At 44.1% G+C, this 17,248-nt stretch overlaps 1 protein-coding gene across 3 annotated transcripts in view; it reads right to left on the minus strand.

Moving 5' to 3' along the window:
• The window catches only part of znf827 (zinc finger protein 827), a 64,909-nt gene extending 51,366 nt beyond the window's left edge, over positions 1-13,543 (minus strand). Inside the window, exon 1 of one of the 3 annotated variants that reach the window (XM_047578271.1) lies at positions 11,536-13,542. In XM_047578271.1, coding sequence (XP_047434227.1) covers positions 11,536-11,578 — 43 coding nt within the window. In that variant the 5' untranslated portion in view covers positions 11,579-13,542. Of the gene's footprint in view, positions 1-11,535 lie in introns of all 3 variants that reach the window. The other 2 variants (XM_047578270.1, XM_047578272.1) reach the window with 2 other exon arrangements.
• Positions 13,544-17,248: the final 3,705 nt, after the last annotated feature.

Genomic DNA, 17,248 nt, shown 5'->3' on the forward strand with positions numbered 1-17,248 from the left:
TTTTAAGGCAACAATGAATTACATTGCAGAGAACATACTTCATCACATTAGTGCAGAAGTCAAATGTCACAATTGTCAAAATTCCTGCTCGCTGGTGTGAAACACCACCCATGACGTATATACACACACTACTCACAAAATGTTATTTATATTTGAGTTTTGGGTGAAATTTACAGAAAATGTAAAAAGTTCATGCTACATGGATATTATATCATGAAAGTGAGGCACTATAGTAGAAAAATGTCCAACTCTCAATAACTTGTCATGCGTCCTTGAGTGTCAATTACAGCTTGACAACGACGTCTCACAAGTTGACTTTTTGTCAACTTAGGCACAGCACTATACTCTTCTTGAAGGCTGCACTCAGGTCCTTGAGATTCTGGGTTAAAACCCTCTACCTGACACCTCAGCTGATCCTATAGGTTTTCTATGGGACTTGGGTCTGGGGAACATGCAGGCCACTCCACTTGAGGTAGCCCAGCCTCCAGCAGCCGTTCCCTAATGATGATGATGAGCTGGGGCATTGTCGTCCATGAAGATGAAAACAGTGTGACTGGGTTAATGTTGTTATTCAGGTATCGTACCATTAACAAGGTGTAGGACAGTTCTGTGTCGACTATACACACCTGCCCAGACACCACCACCGCCACCACTAAGGTTCTTCTGGCTGCAACAGTGGCCGATGCATTAACGTTCTCCCTGATGTCTCCAATAGCGTTGGATGCCATCATCCCACTACTTCCCCGTCCAGCGCAAATGCTCCCCGGTCCGTTCAAGACGATGACGCCTGGGCCTGGTTGTGTTGTCAGGTACACTTGCAGGTTGTAGTACACAGACTGTGCTGAAGTAAGCAGTTTCAAATGGTCTGACCTGACACTTTGGTCCCTCTCATCTCTCTCTCTCTCTCTTAAACTTGCCTGGAGTTGAGTGGCATTCCCTCATCTGGTTCCCTGGTTCTCAATGAAGTGGTCATCAGCATTGGATGTGGCCAAAGGACGTCCACCTCTATGTCTTTCTGTGACTCTTCCAGTGTCGCTGTTGCAACATGTTGATGACACACGGTGACGCTCTAAGCTCAGTGGCAACTTCCCTCTGAGAACATCCCGTTTGAAGTCTCGCAATGGTTAGGTGAATCGTGATATTGTGCAATATGAACAGCATTATGAGGAGGACTGTTTAAATATAAATTGACATTGGGCCAGAACATTTAGTGGTAAATTCATGCGTTAGACACTTTTTGCGTTTTTTTGTGGTTAATCACACTGAACAGTGTGATTAACTTAATACACAAGTGTCAAATTAAGTTTACCTGTAAAGATTATAGTGCATTTAAGGTGCATTCAGAATTTTTAATATCCCTAATTCTACGCCCCTACATGGTTACAATGATTTTTGATGAGATTACTTTCAGCAAAGTTTGTCTGTTTGTGTTATGTGAAATGAATAAAACAGCCTCAATCACAATACTGCAATGTGAATTTTCACAGCAGGAACTTTCTGAAGGTTCAAGAACGTCCCAGGCTGGGCTTTAAGAGCTGGACGACGTTGACACATTTAAAAACAACAACAGCAAAAAAAAAAAAAAAATTGTAGGTTTGTGGAGAATTGAGAATTAGAGTTTTGGGAACTTTTAGGAGCTGAATCCAAAAACTTCACCAACATGGGGTATATTCTGTCTGGATAGATAAAACACAACATGGAGGACATAGCGAGACAGGGACTTATTAAATTGTAAAAGCATGGTGATATTTCTAAGGCTGTATTTTCAACATTTAACAGACCTGGGTCAACTCCTTGGAGGCCCCGGGCCACTGGTAGATTTTCCTGTCAAACTCTCTGCCAAAACCTTTTATTTTATTATGAATGGCATATTCATTGCTTGCGGTGTTTTTGGCAATGGCAATGGTCATGCTTTTTTATTGAATCTGCTTTACAAGCGCTGGTAAATAATCTAAGCAGCTTTTTGCAAAAGAACGTCTCATCAAACTCCTCTCATCTTTGAAAGCTATTCTACCTGAAGCTCTTCATCAAATGAATAAAAGGGACTATTCACATGTAAAACAACTTTAAAAAAAAAAAAAAAAAAAGAAGTAACAAAAGACAAAAGCTCAAATATACTATGCAATTCATAACACTAGTTCACATCACTTTACATTATTTGTTGGTTGGTTGCCGAGTGTGTGTGCATTTTACAAATTAAAATCTACTTGCATATTGCCAAAATGTTTGGGCAGCAAAATTCCACGAGGAGCGTGAGGAAATGACATCGAAATAGATGAGCACGGACGGCTCTTTAACAGAGAGACGTCTGCAAACGGCCATCTAATCCCAGCATTAATAAAACTGCTGACCAGCCAACGACGCTATTTGGTCACATGTGCACGAAAAGAGACAAATTCATAGGCCATCTGATAAATGGGACCAGTGCATTGTGCTCGTGCTACACTTCACAAAACCAATCTCTTGATTCTGTGAGCAAGAGCTGTTCGTATTCATAAAGTCTTCCACCACTCCATCTCATAAGAATAGGCATATGTGGGTGGGATCCTTCTTTGTGTAAGTGAATGCAGTCAACCACCCATGGAAGAAAAATTCTACTTAGGCATGTGTGAAAACGGCAAAGTGTTTTGCCTCTGACATACTAGCGCTTACTCGCTTCATAAGCACATGGGAGCGTGACACCTTGATTGACATGACCAGATCAATTTTCTGCGCTGCAGTGTTTTTATTTCAGTTATCATGTATACAGTCCTTTCTATAAACAAGTAGTGAAAATGGCTAATTGATAACAGGTTCAATAGAGCTACTGAGGAGGATAACAGTATTTTCTCAGTGTGTTCTTATTTCAGATTTTCCTCAGAGTAATTAGCATTGCAACTTTCAACAGAACTGCGGCGCATCGGGGGAAAATTGTCATGAATGCGCCGCACATTACCACCATTTCATGTGGTTTGCGAGACTACACATTTTAAGCCACTTGAGAAGCAAATCAAAAGGCATCGGTTTTTCTTTCAGCTGATAAAGTCACCTCATACAACCGAGACATGGATGGTGCGCTAACTTTTTCAATAAGACGGGGTACATTTTTTTTTTTTTAAAACAAGTGAGAAAAGAACAGGCCATCACCCTGCTGCGCAGTCTGCTGGCATACTGAAGCTCATCACAGAGGTGATTGTGTGTCTGTGGAGGCAAAGTGAGAGAGAGTAGGAGGGTGGAAGGTGGGAGTGTGTACAGCGTCCATGTATTGTTTGTAAATCACCCTATTGGCAAAAGGGACACTTGGCTCTATAGCAGCCAGTCCACCCAGGGACAAAAAGCAAGGTCCGGTGGGAGGTGGGGGTAGGGTGAGAGGTAATTCTATATGTGCATGTATGTATGGAAGAGGACGGTGTGCTGGAGAGATGGAGGAGGCAGCGTCTATTAGAGTCGCTCAGAAAGGACGGCAGGGGAGAATGAGCAGAGGAGCGGCGAGGACGAAAAGAAGGAGAGAATCTTGAGAGTGGAGGGGCTGTCTTTTTTTATGGTGGTATTGGTTTGACGGCTGTTTGGCAGAGGCGCCCAAGGCAGTGCCGGCTTGGATTTTAGCCTGTCACTTAGGACAGGGACACTAATCAGGATTGGTCCCGGTCCCTACCCCGGGAAAGGGGGAGCACTTTCAGGCCATTATTTAAAAAAAAAAAAAAAAAAAAAGGAAAAGGAGGGAGCAAGAAAAGGGAGAAGAATTGCTGTGGCACAGCAGGAAATGCTAACCGCTAACCTCATTTACATGCAGGTCCAGGGAGATTGGGGGGAGAGCTTATTCCGTTTCCAATCTCCATGTTAAATGCTGGCCAGGGCAGCTGATGCGAATGAGAGGCATTGTTCGCCCCATGCTGCCCTTCTACACTCCATTACATGAATACCTGCCTTGCCTTCTCTATGGTATAAAAAAAAAGACATTGCCTCAATAACTTCAGTCTCAAGCTGAAATCTATACAAAGCTGTCGGGCTATGTATGCAGCTGTTTACTTTGTGCAGACTGTGTACTGCAACCAACCCTCATAGGCCTATCTGTTCTGTCATAACCAGGTTGTGACCTGAGGCTGCCGCATTCAAAGCCATCCTTCACCCACTGAGTCTGTTCTGTGGCATAATGATTGCTATGACAACCATCACTTAAAGCCACGGGTAGGTGGAGGAGAGATGTCAGCTCCTCGTCTACTCTTCTGATGATCTCATTTCTGGCTGGCAGGTACAACAAGGTCAAAGCACTGAAACTGGAAAAGTGGCTGCTTGCTACATGCAAATGACAGAACCGGGTTTCCAAACAATTACACTGCCCTGTCCAAATCAACATGGAGCTAAGCTGTGAGAACCACAAGGTTGGTGAGGATGGGGTGGGGGTGTCCGGGGGAGTCAGAGAGATGGAGATGTAGAGGGAGGGAAGGCTGTCTTTGGCCAGCTATGAGCACAAAGTCTGGCTGTGCGTGCCAAATGAGGTTTTTAAACGGTTTTTCTGGGAGGATTTGTGCTAATCTAGAAAACCTTCTGGAGGAAGTGCAAATACATCTGCCGCTGACCACTCCCCTGTAGAGTACAAGGGATTAATGACATGGCACCAACATGGCCCCCATTCAAAAACGCTCGTGGGGTGTGAGAACATACGGGCAATTATGAGCTGAGCCATCTGATTCAGTTCTTTTTGCAACAGCTCCTTACGTACACTCACTCATCATCGCCAATTTGCCCAAGTTCATTTGATGATTCTTACAGGTACCATACGCCACAGGGCTATTCACTCAGAAATATCCAGTGATTAGCTAATCTCGTTGGAATCACAAGGGCACAATCAAGTGATCAAATGCCCTTGGTAAACAATGAAAGGATAAAAGCCGGGGCCACATCTTCCTTTTAATACACCGAGAGACGCAACAAAGACAATGTGCAAATGGGGAGACCTTCTCCACGACGCTGAATTAGCCAAGACGCTCACCTGCATTCTGAGCATCATAAATAACCTCACGCTATACTGACAATGGCTTTCTCAGAGATGACATCACATCAATGATTTTAACTTCTCTGGATTTTTGTACGGCAGCCAAACACTTCCACTCCCCTTTTAGAGGTGATATATTGTTTCCCTAGAGAGCTGTCACTGCCTTATGGTCCCGCTATCGTGTGTCTGTAACAACCCCCTCCTTCTCAGTACTTTTAATCTCCCCATAAAACTGATCCTATGCCCCAAAAGCTGCAGACGCACAGCTGTTAGCCCAGCTAGTTGAAGACATTAGCCTGTGCCTTGCTCTTGACTGCCCAAATGTGCCAAGTGGAAACACAGAGGAGAGAGGGGTTAGCCTGGCTAGTGCACTAAAGGCTAACTGGAGCCAGACTGTGCTTCAGAGAGTGTGAATGTGTGTGAAAGAGGCCTCCTGCCCTCCTCTACCCACACAGGAAGTGAGGTCATCTCACAGCACTGCACTGTGCAGAGTGTGTTCAGAAAGGGCGACAAAGATCAACGTCTCAGCAAACCCCCCTTGAAAATATACATTCAGTAATGAACTACACCGAACAGCCATGTTTGAGAAAGCTGCTTCGTAGTTAATAATACGTAATAGGCTAAAGCAGTAGATTTGTACGAACTGTAAAAAGCTATAAATGAGACAGAATTCAATGCCAAAACAAAAATCCCGATGCCACCTGGTGCCAAAAACTTCCCAGTTTTACGCACTAGTTAATGATGCACCACATGCTCAAACGTTTTGCCACGGCCCACAGGGGACGGTGTTCCTTTCAAAGACAATCGGGGCAGTTCTTTATCTCTCGACAATGTAAATTTTAGTATCTTTCGAGGAGTGAAACGTGAGACGGAGTCAAACAATAAATCACATCCCTGTTTAGAACAGGCGTCTGGCACGACTGGCCAGCTTCAGCTCCCCAGACCACCACCTCCTCCACCACCGCCGCCTCCTCCTCCTCCTCTTCTCCTCTCATGCTCTCCATCCCTCATGCCTGTTAAAGGCTTGTCCTGCAGGGCCTGGATGCACTTGTGTGGTACAACAACAGAGAAACCGCCCAAAGCTCTTAACAGCTCTTCCTCTCCACTTCCTCCCTCCCTCCATCTCCTCTGCTACCACCACCAGCTCCTCTCCCTCTCCACTCTGCTCCGTCTTTCCCAGCTGCACCGGCGAGCTGTTCCGTATGAACTGCTGCCAGCTGAAAGCCTGCTACTCCTGTGAGATTGCTATTACTCAGTGCAAGCAGGGCTCTGCGTAGCCAAAGGGCTGCTCTCCGAGCTGTAGATCTCCATGTTGTGACTTGTCAACACGGGAAAAATCGTTACCAAGGCTGAGGCACTTCCATTCCACACAGAGGGGGTTCTGATTGCGACCAGGCAGACAGGCAGGTACTGTACTGGTATTAGGACGACCACTGATTTTGTGCTACAAAGAAAAAAGACTCTCTGCTCAGAGAGGCCACTTTGAAATCATTAGATCTAAAAGACAAGTTGGCAATTCCAGCGTTTTCACGTTGTGACGTTTTTTTTTTTTTTTTTTAAAAAAGTTGACATCAGATAATAAAAACACAAACTGTAAAAGAGTAAAGTATTTTTATGTCTTTTTGCCATCACTGGTAAATGCATTGGAATATCTCAGGTAGGGCTACATTCATTCATTCATTCATTCATTTAGGAGTTAAATTATTACACACCGTTTCCTTCCAGAGACATCGAGCTTATTTTAATAAACAAAAGATGTGGTTTTAAGAAAAAAAGTGAGCGTTTCATGACCATCAAATTTTTCGGTTTGAAACTATATAAACAAAATGAGTTAAGTTTAATTCAGAGGAACCTTTTAAAACTAATAAATATCTTTTTAGGATTTTGTTGTAAAACTGTAAAAAGCCACTGTGTTGTTACACTTTAAGAGCCATGAATCTACAATGTAATAGTGTATTACAGACATGTAGCAAGATCTCTGGCATCAGGTACTGTCAGAGTCTGTCTCAATTCGCAACCAGAAAACCACGATCTGCAATCTTCTTTTCCTCTTTTTTATTAACAAGAACACTTGGGTCATGCCACCACAAACGACTCAGACTGTCTGATGTCATTAGCACATACAAAACTTGTGTAAGTCATGTACCTTTATCAAGACACAAAGTTTTGAATGACCACAGGGTGCCACACTGGGATGTTGTAACTAACCCGGAAGACACCACGAACCCAAACAGTGGAGCTGAATAATACGGGAGGACGTTTCAGCTCTGGTTATTCACTTGCTTATTATCATAATGCAGTCTCCCAATACATTATCACTTAAAACAAATCTAGCCTGTAAAAGGGTCCACAGGAATCTAATTTGGCTGAATTCGTGATTTGCAGAAACAGTCAGTGATTATTTCTGAGCACAGTGGATGTGAGATGTACGTATGGAGCAATTACATCTCTGGAAATTATGATGTAGTCCGACACGACTTTATATGGCCCAAATTAAGAACTTATAGTGAAAATAACCCAGAAGTTCTCCCTCAACAACCACTGCCAATGTGATTTAAACACCATATTTGACCGTCGTTGTCACAATAACAGTTTCTTGTACTTGCAAGCAAACAAAGATCTGCACCAATACTGAGTCAATCATCAATATCAACCATCAGCCTAATTCTATAAAGATGCTTTCATGTGTTGTGGGAATTAAACGGGCGCACCAATTCAAATGAACGTGATACGGTTACATGTTAATCTTGAGTAGCATTCAGACCCGCCGCATGGATATTTGATTCTTAAGAATCATCCATTTTTTAAGTTGTCTAAACCCCGCCGTCTCTGTGGCGTGCCAATTCTCTGATGTAGCAAATAGGGTTAACTCTTGTGTATAAATATTGATCCTCGCCCTGAGGCTTAGCTACTTTTCTGAAACCAGGCCCATTAAACCTTGCCCATCTAACTTTTTAATCACACCAGCTTGTGTGTTTTCTGCTCCTATCAAAAGGAAAACCCAAAAGGCAGAGCCCGGTCCGTCCAGCGAGTATGAATATTAACCGAAAGTGGGCTTCTGTGCTCTCTAAAGCTGTATACTTTTAGAGGGGCATGGAACCACCTTTCCTTTCTGCTGCACTCGTTTCCAAGTTATAGCCAGTGCACCAGAGCCCCATGAACTTGAGAGGGGGGGGGGGGGGGGGCATAGCAGTGGTAGTGAAGCAAGGGATGCTTGGCTGAAATTCCCCTCAAATTTTATGCCAAGAGTGAAATGGAAACCTCCTCTCATTTTCCTTTCCCCTTAATCCAGTGTTTTTAAGCCCCAGCCCAACCAAGGTCATTATAATCATAGCAAGTGGAAGGTAGCCAGTGACCCACCATTACAGTAAGGTAGAGAGCCACCCAGTCAGTGCGCTATTGGCTGAGGAAGAGGAGCAGAAGTCTGTCTGGCAATGCTGGAAAAATATCCATTTATTTTAACAGTGCTGAATATTTAGGCCTGTTCTTACTGACTCAACATGTTATTTTTGAAACCATGTGCACAAAATGTATACAGTTTTACATGTTTACACAGCACGTAACCCAGCCCAACTTTTAACACTGAGTAATAAGGCAGTAAAATTACACAAACAATAACACAGCACAAGGTCATAAAGAATGGCAGTTTTCATTGTGGCACCAAAGGTCATGTTTACTTGTCAGAATGAAGGCGCCATACTGTACTGTGACCTCCATAGCCAGCTTATGTACCCACAGACAGAGACACACACACAAACACGCATACACAAGGGGTTGTGTGTTCAGTTTCACATGTGCGTGCCATGCACACACACTTAAAGAATAGTCTCTTCTCACAAGCTGTGCTACAGACAATAGGACACTGCACGCTGGGCTACACAACCCATATATCTGGGTCTGTGCTAAGATAAAGCACCTCCAGCATTAAAGCCAGTGTATTAGCTTGCCCTTTTTCACCACAGATGAAGAGATTTCAAGCTCGATATTGTGTTTGTTGGCTGGCACACCACCAGGGTGTTGTTGGCTGAATAATGAAAACACACAGACTGACAGCGAATGGCATGAGGTGACACTTCCATTGTGGAGTGGGAAGATCCAAAACAAAGCGCAAAAAGCTTCTGACAAATTCATACTTTTCTCTGACAGTTTGTTGACTGAGGAGGGAAACAGCTCCTAAATCAGAAAAGGCTTTCATTTAAACTCAGGAACACATGCAGAGCCGTGCACCAGCACAGTGCCTACCTACTCATGAGCACATGATTTCAGATACGTGGGTGAACAGTATGTCTGTTGCAGGGCAATTACAAAAGAGCTTAATTGAAAGGTTGATACAGGCTTACTTTGATTTTCATCCCCCAAAAAACAGAAAATAATGGACTATGTATACATAATGATACTGTGCCAAAGACGACAGCATTCATTATTAAAAATGTGTGTCTTCTGTAACATCAGTTCTCCGCGAGAAGGACACTTCAGCAAAATTGTTAGTTTTAATGTTAATATTTAAAATCACAATCAAACTAACTTGACCCAAAATTTCCTATATGTTTCTAACATTTTTTTAAATAATGTCCTAGTAGTGAACATGTAGGTGTACATTTATTCTCATAGATAATCTGATGCTATGGTAGGCAACTTGGTGTTAAAACATGTTTTTTTTTGCTTTTGCACAAAACATACAATTTATTTAAATGTTGCAGCGTTTTCCGTTTTGAGACTGCTGACTCATAAACAAAATATTCTAAAGCTATATTTATATTATTTATAAACGTCCCTGTTAACAGGGTGACATGTCAAAAAATAAAAAATAAAAATCCTATTGACCAAAAGTACACGGATTCTCTACTCAGGACGAGAATGCAATCATGAACTGAATAAAAGTATTTGTACATACTTCCTGGAGGTAATAAGAGATCAAGTTAATTCAGGAAATTCAGCTCATCTTGTGTGCTTGGTACCACTGTTTGCTTTTTTTAGGATTTCAGCGTACACAAAACAGTATAAGACCCAGGGAAACGTATTCAGTAAAAACCTCCAACAAGCCTGGATGTACGGAGAGGGGAGGGCTGCTAAGGGTTATTTTCATTTATATATCATGACCCTGCAGCGTATCAGTGAGGACTCACTGTCAGTCAGTCACACACACAGACACCGCCACTGCACCCACTGTCACCCAGTCTCCACCTCTCTGCCTCCCAGCCAACCGCTGCAATTTCCCAAGTTCAACCCTAGGTCAAACACCTGAGTAGTAGATCAGTGAATATTAACACTAAAAACTGTGCTCACGGGTTGGTTTGAACAGCTTGCACGCTCTGACATTTAAGAAACGGAGAAGACGAAGAGTCATGAGATAAATGCATCAGGCCATCGTGGATTTAAAAGATGATTCACTCAGTTATTCACTACATTTACATACTAATGTGACTAATTGAAATGTTTGCCTGCGTATGTATACAGCAGAAATGATTAAGAGCAAGAACAACAACAAAAGAAAAAGAACTAATAACAAAATGTCACTCTTGGATAATTCCTGTAATAATGGTTGTCATAGCCCACTAACAGCCAAGCCATCCTCTAGCGGCCGGAGTGAGTCACTGCAGCTTTTCCATTATCTGGACTGATAAAGGCTCAATACGAACATCCAAGATACAGCGGGTCAAATGTGCGAAAAGTAACCCAACCTCCGACCAAAATCAACTGCACGGGAATAATAGTAGATGTGCGCCGCGGCAAAGTGTTGTTTTTAAGCGACGTAGAGGAGCACAAGTGTCGTTTCCTTTTTCTAACCGCGTTATTGATCGTAGTCTGTCTGCAATGAATGGCTGCAAAGGGAAGGGGGGAAAAACCCTGAACTTCAGGTGACCGACCATGGCTCTGACACAGCCTGCATGCAGACTGGGAGGGGTAGAAAAAAAAATAATACACAGGCTTGGGGGGAAAAAAAACAAGAAAAAATGATTAAAAAAAAAAATCCCACCACACTTTTTCTTTAAAGTCGACGACAAACAAGCGCGAACAAATTCGGTTCCGCGACCTGGAAGCAGCCAAAACTATGAGGCGAAAGTTAAAGACGTTTATCGCCGAGGAAATGAAGTTTACCGAGCGTTGCTAGATAGCGCTATTGCTAACTAGGAACACAAGGGTACGGGGAGCCAGACTCTGGCTTGTCTGATCCGACTGACCCTTCATTTTATTGCGGCCAGACTCCCAGATCCTCCCCTTTCTACCCGAAAAGCGACCGAAGCGGAGGCGAACACGTTACCGAAAACGCTCGCCCGTTATACCTCACACACACAACCGACACATATACCGACTGACCGCAACCTTTAACGGAACCGGACCTCTATCGATTATACTCTTATTAAAGCCACGTATCATTTATCCACTCACTGCCTCGCTAACGTTACCCATCGCCAACAACATGGCTGCCTCGCTCGGACCTAAAAAGGGAGAAATAACCTACGCCGAGTCTTTTGTCTGTTTCACCTCTTTAACCCTAAACTACTGCGCAAAACACACGGAGAGCCGTCAAAATTGCACAAAACGAGTGAAGGACTTACGCGAAGGCAGGCGCTTGGGTTGCTCCTGCTTCCTCCTTGGCATTTTCCCCCGTTTTTAATCACATTCTCGTCCTTGTTTAGGGATAAGAAGAAAAAAGGTTTTTCCCATTGAGACTGGAGGCGCCAGTGATGGCAGGGACTTGGTCGTGCACCTGGCTTTGCTCGGTTTAAAGTGTATTGTTGGGGAATGGGAACACAGGCGGAGGAGGCGCCGCTGTTGTTGTTGCCGTGTCTTGACTATGGCTGCTCTCGGTGCAAGTGTGTCTCCGAGCCCCTAACTAACACTAATGCAGGGATCAAAGGGCAGCAACAGCAGAGCAGACACACACGCGCGCGCACCGCACGCACGCACGCACACACACACACTCTCACTCACTCACACACACGTTCGCACGCTCTCACACGCTCAAGCACGCCAGTGCGCGCACGCACACATCCGAGGAGCTCGCCCCCGAGAGCGACGTGCGGACAAGGTGCCCCCAAGCTTTCAGGGTGTAATGCTGAAAAGAAAATATATGTGGAAAAGCAAAGAGGGGCATAATTCAGCGCAGGGGCCATATTGATGGAGTCGGGTTACATTAACGGAGTCGGTGTAATTTCCTTAAAAAAAAAAAAAAAAAGAGAGAGAGAGAGATAATAGTGAGTTACGATAGTAATTTATGCGAATGATGCAAAGATGAATGTACATCTCTGCTCTGACCGCTGTGAAATACGTGAAGCCGTGAATGTAGCATTCATTAGGAAAACACTGCACAGTTTAACACCATGACCAAATCGCAAATTCGGCTATAGTTAAAAAAATAAATAAATAAAACAGTATTCAATACGTAGCATGATAAGAATACAACAATAGAGGGTTATTATTGACTAGATGGTTAAGTTTATACATGAATTTGACAAATGTATACATTAAACCCATCCTGCCTCTTACGTAGTAGTGATGCTTGTACTTCGGGCTGGATAATACATTTATATTAACGCTATTATAACGTTTCCGGAGCAATTTAGTTTGCGCTTCTTATACACACTCTTCTCATGGAAAAGTTTCCACCGATTCATTTCGCAAACTGTGTAAACGGTTTATAAGGAAAAAGTAATTGGGATAAAACAAAAAAAAAATAAATAAAATAAAACAACAACCTAGATTCTGTGTTTTCATTTCGTTTACTTCTGTCTACCTCCTCCTACCTCCATTTCTCGCTCACGGACGGGTTTCATACATGTCAAGCTGGTGATTTAAAAACTGCCTGCTGAGTTGTTCCTGGAATTTGTCTATAATAAGAAACAGTAAAAAAAAAAAAAAAAAATGGACATCGAGTGGGAACCTGTATTAAATCAGAATGGGTGCAATAACAGGTGTCAGTGTCAGAAAACTGTCCAACAATTACCCAACCAAATGTAGTCATATCTCCTCATCAAAGTTGAGAGACCAAAAACCGGCCCGAGCTGAATCCTCCTCCCTCTCAGCTGGGTGTTGGGGCTTTTTCACAGCGCAGGCTGTCCCCCACTCCCTGCTGTTGGACTCCTCCAGGCTGCGTTCTGTTGGCCTGCCGCGTTCTTTCACACCTCGGCCGTGTGTGAGGAGAGCTGTGTCTTCATCCCTCCATCCTTCCATCCTCCAGTCCTCCTCCTGCCATGCCTTCCACCCACCCCCAGCGGAGGCGCAGGAGGCTCGTTACCGTGGCAATTAGTGAAAAGCCCAAATTAGCCCTCTTGGCTGTCCACAGGTGACAAAGACACTTTGCATTTCTGCTAATTAGGAAACAGAACAACATGATTAAATGGGGGCCTATCAGGAGGAGAGTGGACAAACATTTTCCACAAATAGTAAAGAGCGATTTATTATAGCTTCTCCCGCATGAAATGATTAAGACACCTCATTAGGGTTTTCAGTTGAGGAGAGGGTAATGTTGGGTTGTGATGCTGAATATTACAATGATGTGTATTACAATTTAAATAGACTTGTGTGTTTGCGTGCATGCAGCTATCACTGGCCATGATTGTACCTGCAGATGAACAGGTGCTATGACCAGAGAGAGCGCGGAGAGCTTCTTTGTTTGTTGCAGATTGTTTGTTTCTGTACAACACAAAATATTCACATGGCGAGACCTGTAGGCATGGAAAAGACCATTCCAGCACTCCCATCTACTTATTCATTTCTAAATACGCTAATGCTTGCACAAGACTCAGCTTTCACAGTTAGTTGATGAGTTTCTCCTACATATTTATGTGTGTGTGTGTGTTTATGGGGTGTACAGATTAGGTAGAAACATCCAGTAGAAGATGAAAAAGGCAAAGGATGATTTAAATAGTATTGATATTTTATGGTTCCATTTAATTACCATGCCCCTAAAGTATACTGCAGAGCACATTATTTATTTATCTTCCCCTACAATCAGTGATTTGGCATCTTGGGTTTTGAACTTTTTGATGAGATCACAGATAAATGCGTGTTCCCAGATTTGTTGGGAGAAATGCTTACACATTTGGAATTAACAGCCCTAAATTCTCCTTTAAGCTGTTGCACGCCGCATGGCTTAATCAGTGCTAAATCTTGCTCTGCTCGTCCGTCCATAGCTTATTACAGCACATTAGTGCTCATTAATGACAGCAAACACCATGTAATATCAGTCTCGTTTAACCAGGCTGGCTGATTCGGGGAACACAAATCATGTAGAAATGCAAAAACCTCCGCCAACGGTTCCGCCACATGTTCACGGCAAATGAGCAGCGGTAGGATGCTCGTGTCCGTCTTGGTGGAGGTTTTGTTCCCCTTTGAGCTTGGTCACAGTGAGGGAGGTCACAGGCTGTTCTCTGACCCTGACAATGCCAGGCAGCTGAGGTAATGCTAGCAACGGGGCAGGCAGCCGATTGTAGCCATGGTAACAATGACATGACCTCACTCCGGGGTTGAACCTAAAGGTCGTTCCTCATTGCTCCACGGAACGAGTGCTCAAGCTGCATTCCCAGCGACAGGTCTCGAATTTCCCCCGCTGGAACATATGCATATCATATATAGTAACCGGGAAAAGATCCCGGCCATTAAACGATGGCCACAATTAGAGCATCGCGCACGCGCGCTCTTCGCAAACTCCATCAAGAATATATTCAAGGTCTTTTACAGTAGTTTTGTTTCACTTCCCAATAACTCGTGTAGGTTCCCCGCTTTGATAACAGCTCATATTGTCAGTCGGTATTATTACTTCTTATTAAAATGGTTCCCTATAGTGGCACAACAGTTAGCGTGGGCTAAATGAGTTTCAGGTGCTTCAGTGGAGGATGGAGCAGACTGGAGAGAAATGAGCTAACGTGCTCATGTGCCTTGGGGCCAAACTGAACCCTCTCCGGTTTCTTCTTTTCTCTTCTGTCTCCTTTTCTCCCTCTCCCCCGCCCACTCCACCCCCACCCCCCCAGTCGTCTCAGGCCCTGTCCTGTGCGGGCTAGGCTGGTTGGGCTAACGTTAGGCTCGGCCAGTCAGATGTTGCCCTGGGGTAAACAGAAACATCTGTCCCCTGCCCAGCCGTGACTGTCGCTGAGTGATAAATCCTGGGGTGGCTTGTGCCAGCGCTGTCCGGCGTGCCACCTGTCCCCCCTCCTACACAATATCCACAACCCATACACACACACACACACATACACTTCACCCTATTTGCACTCATCCGCCTTCATCGTGACAGTGTGACAGAAGCAGGTGGTTCACTCCCTTTTTGCCCCCTGGCCTTCTACGCTCTCGTCCTCGGTTGGCACATTTATGCAGGGTGCGAGCAGGGTTGTCGCCTCCAGCAAATACCAATGGAGAGATCCCTGTACCAGGTTTTTCAGAAGGCGAACCAAAAGCCGACCACGGTTGTTTTCCTTTAATCAGGCATACAGTATGCAGATCAGACAAACAAACTTTTTCAAAGGCCAGTAAAATGTTCAGCGAGAAGCAAATGAGAGGATGTGACTTAAATGACAATGATATGTTTTTGTTTAGGCATTTTAAAGCGACAATCCATCTGACCTTCTTGCGAGATGAAAGAACACACACATACACTATTTACACTTTCTCTGTCATGTCTCCTGCTACCGCTTCCTCTTTCTGCTCAACTACTTTTTCTAGTGTGACAGAGGCAGGTGGCCAACTTCCTGCCCTTTGACCTTCAACAGTTTCCCCGCAGAACGTAGACAGCGCAAACACACACACGCACACACACACGGAGACACACACTTCCACATACACAAATGCATAGAGGAGGAGCCTAGGTTGCCCTGGGTGAACTGGGGCAGAGGTCTTGCAAAAGGCCCTAGAGGAAAGCGAAGGTCCTTCGATTCAGGGGCGAGTTATTTTAGTACCAAACCTCACAGGCTGGATGATCATCCCTGCAGCAGCGCAGCCTCTGATAGACGTGTAAGCATGTAACGTCTAAAAATTTGCTCAAAGAAAAACGTAAACAAACCATCCAGCCGTTTGGTGGCACACCCCCTTGTACAACACGGCTCGAAAAACAATGTGCTTTTTTTCCTTTTTTTTTTTAATCATTTCAAGCAGTGCGATTGTGAATTTCAGTGCAGCTTCCAGAGAAAGTCACAAAGCACTCGGACAGTAATACTATCTGCCACCTGCTTCTAAATCACTTTTTTTATTCCCGAAGCCGGGTGAGCAAAAATAATTACAAAAACTATTATGAACTGCTTTTCATTTGTCCACTTCACTGCCCTTGGCTGCCTTACTACCCTTTTGTCTTTAAAGTCTGGGTTTATCCAGTAAAAGGCAACGTCTTTTTTTTTTTTTCACTATTTAAAATAACATGAAAAAAATCCTTTCACTCCCAACTGTCAAATACATTTTTTTATTTTTTTTTTCTGCTGCAGTTTAAGCCTGTGCGTATGATTTGCATGTTTGTTTTATGCCTCTATGTATGTGTAAGAGGAGCCCCGCTGAGTAATGTCGCCCCATATTGTAATGGAGTGTGCCGAACGTGTTCCGATATTTGTAATGTGTTGCCAGTCGCAGCTTGATTTTATTGCCATGCTCTAATAGGATATTGCCACTATCACAATTTGGATTAACTTCCATATCGCTGCTGTTAAACCAAGAGCGGCTGCACGCGCACAAGCGGCGGAGAAGGGGGCACGTGGATGAGGGTGGGCTGCTCTGGTCGATTAATTTCACATTCAGCACCTCCTTCATAATGTGTCTCTTCTGTTCGTCAGCACAGTCGTTTTCATTATGATCAGTTACAGCTGCTGTTTTTGCTCTCGCTGATGCCGTTTTGACCCTTTTGAAAAATAAGCTCTAAATTTGCTACGGGTGGGGGGTGGGTACCGTACCGGCAATCGCTTTAATGTTTTTGACCAGACCAATCTGATTGGCTTGCCTTTGGTACTCGCACATAAATACATTTGCACACACAGGTACAATAAAGCCTGCAAAGGAGGTCTGGCATGCTTTTGTAAGAGCTTTTTTTTCTTTCTTCTTTTTTTTTTTTGTCAGCAGGGAACAGGCAACTATATGCAGAGGAGGCTGCCCTTGCTCTGTGAGTCCTTTGTCTCCCTACATCCCCAAGCTCCACCTCTCTCTGAGCCAGCCCTCCAATGGGAGAGCCTTCAGGTGTTGACCTTATCGGGTGGAGGTCAAAGCCAGGTCAGGGATCTGTTGCTAGGCTACCATCAGATAAGTGGCTGGGGTAGGCAACAGTGGGTAGCTCTGTCATTCAGGGCTTGTCATGTA

Source organism: Mugil cephalus, chromosome 2 (genome assembly GCF_022458985.1).
Source record: "Mugil cephalus isolate CIBA_MC_2020 chromosome 2, CIBA_Mcephalus_1.1, whole genome shotgun sequence".
Taxonomy (NCBI): Eukaryota; Metazoa; Chordata; class Actinopteri; order Mugiliformes; family Mugilidae; genus Mugil; species Mugil cephalus.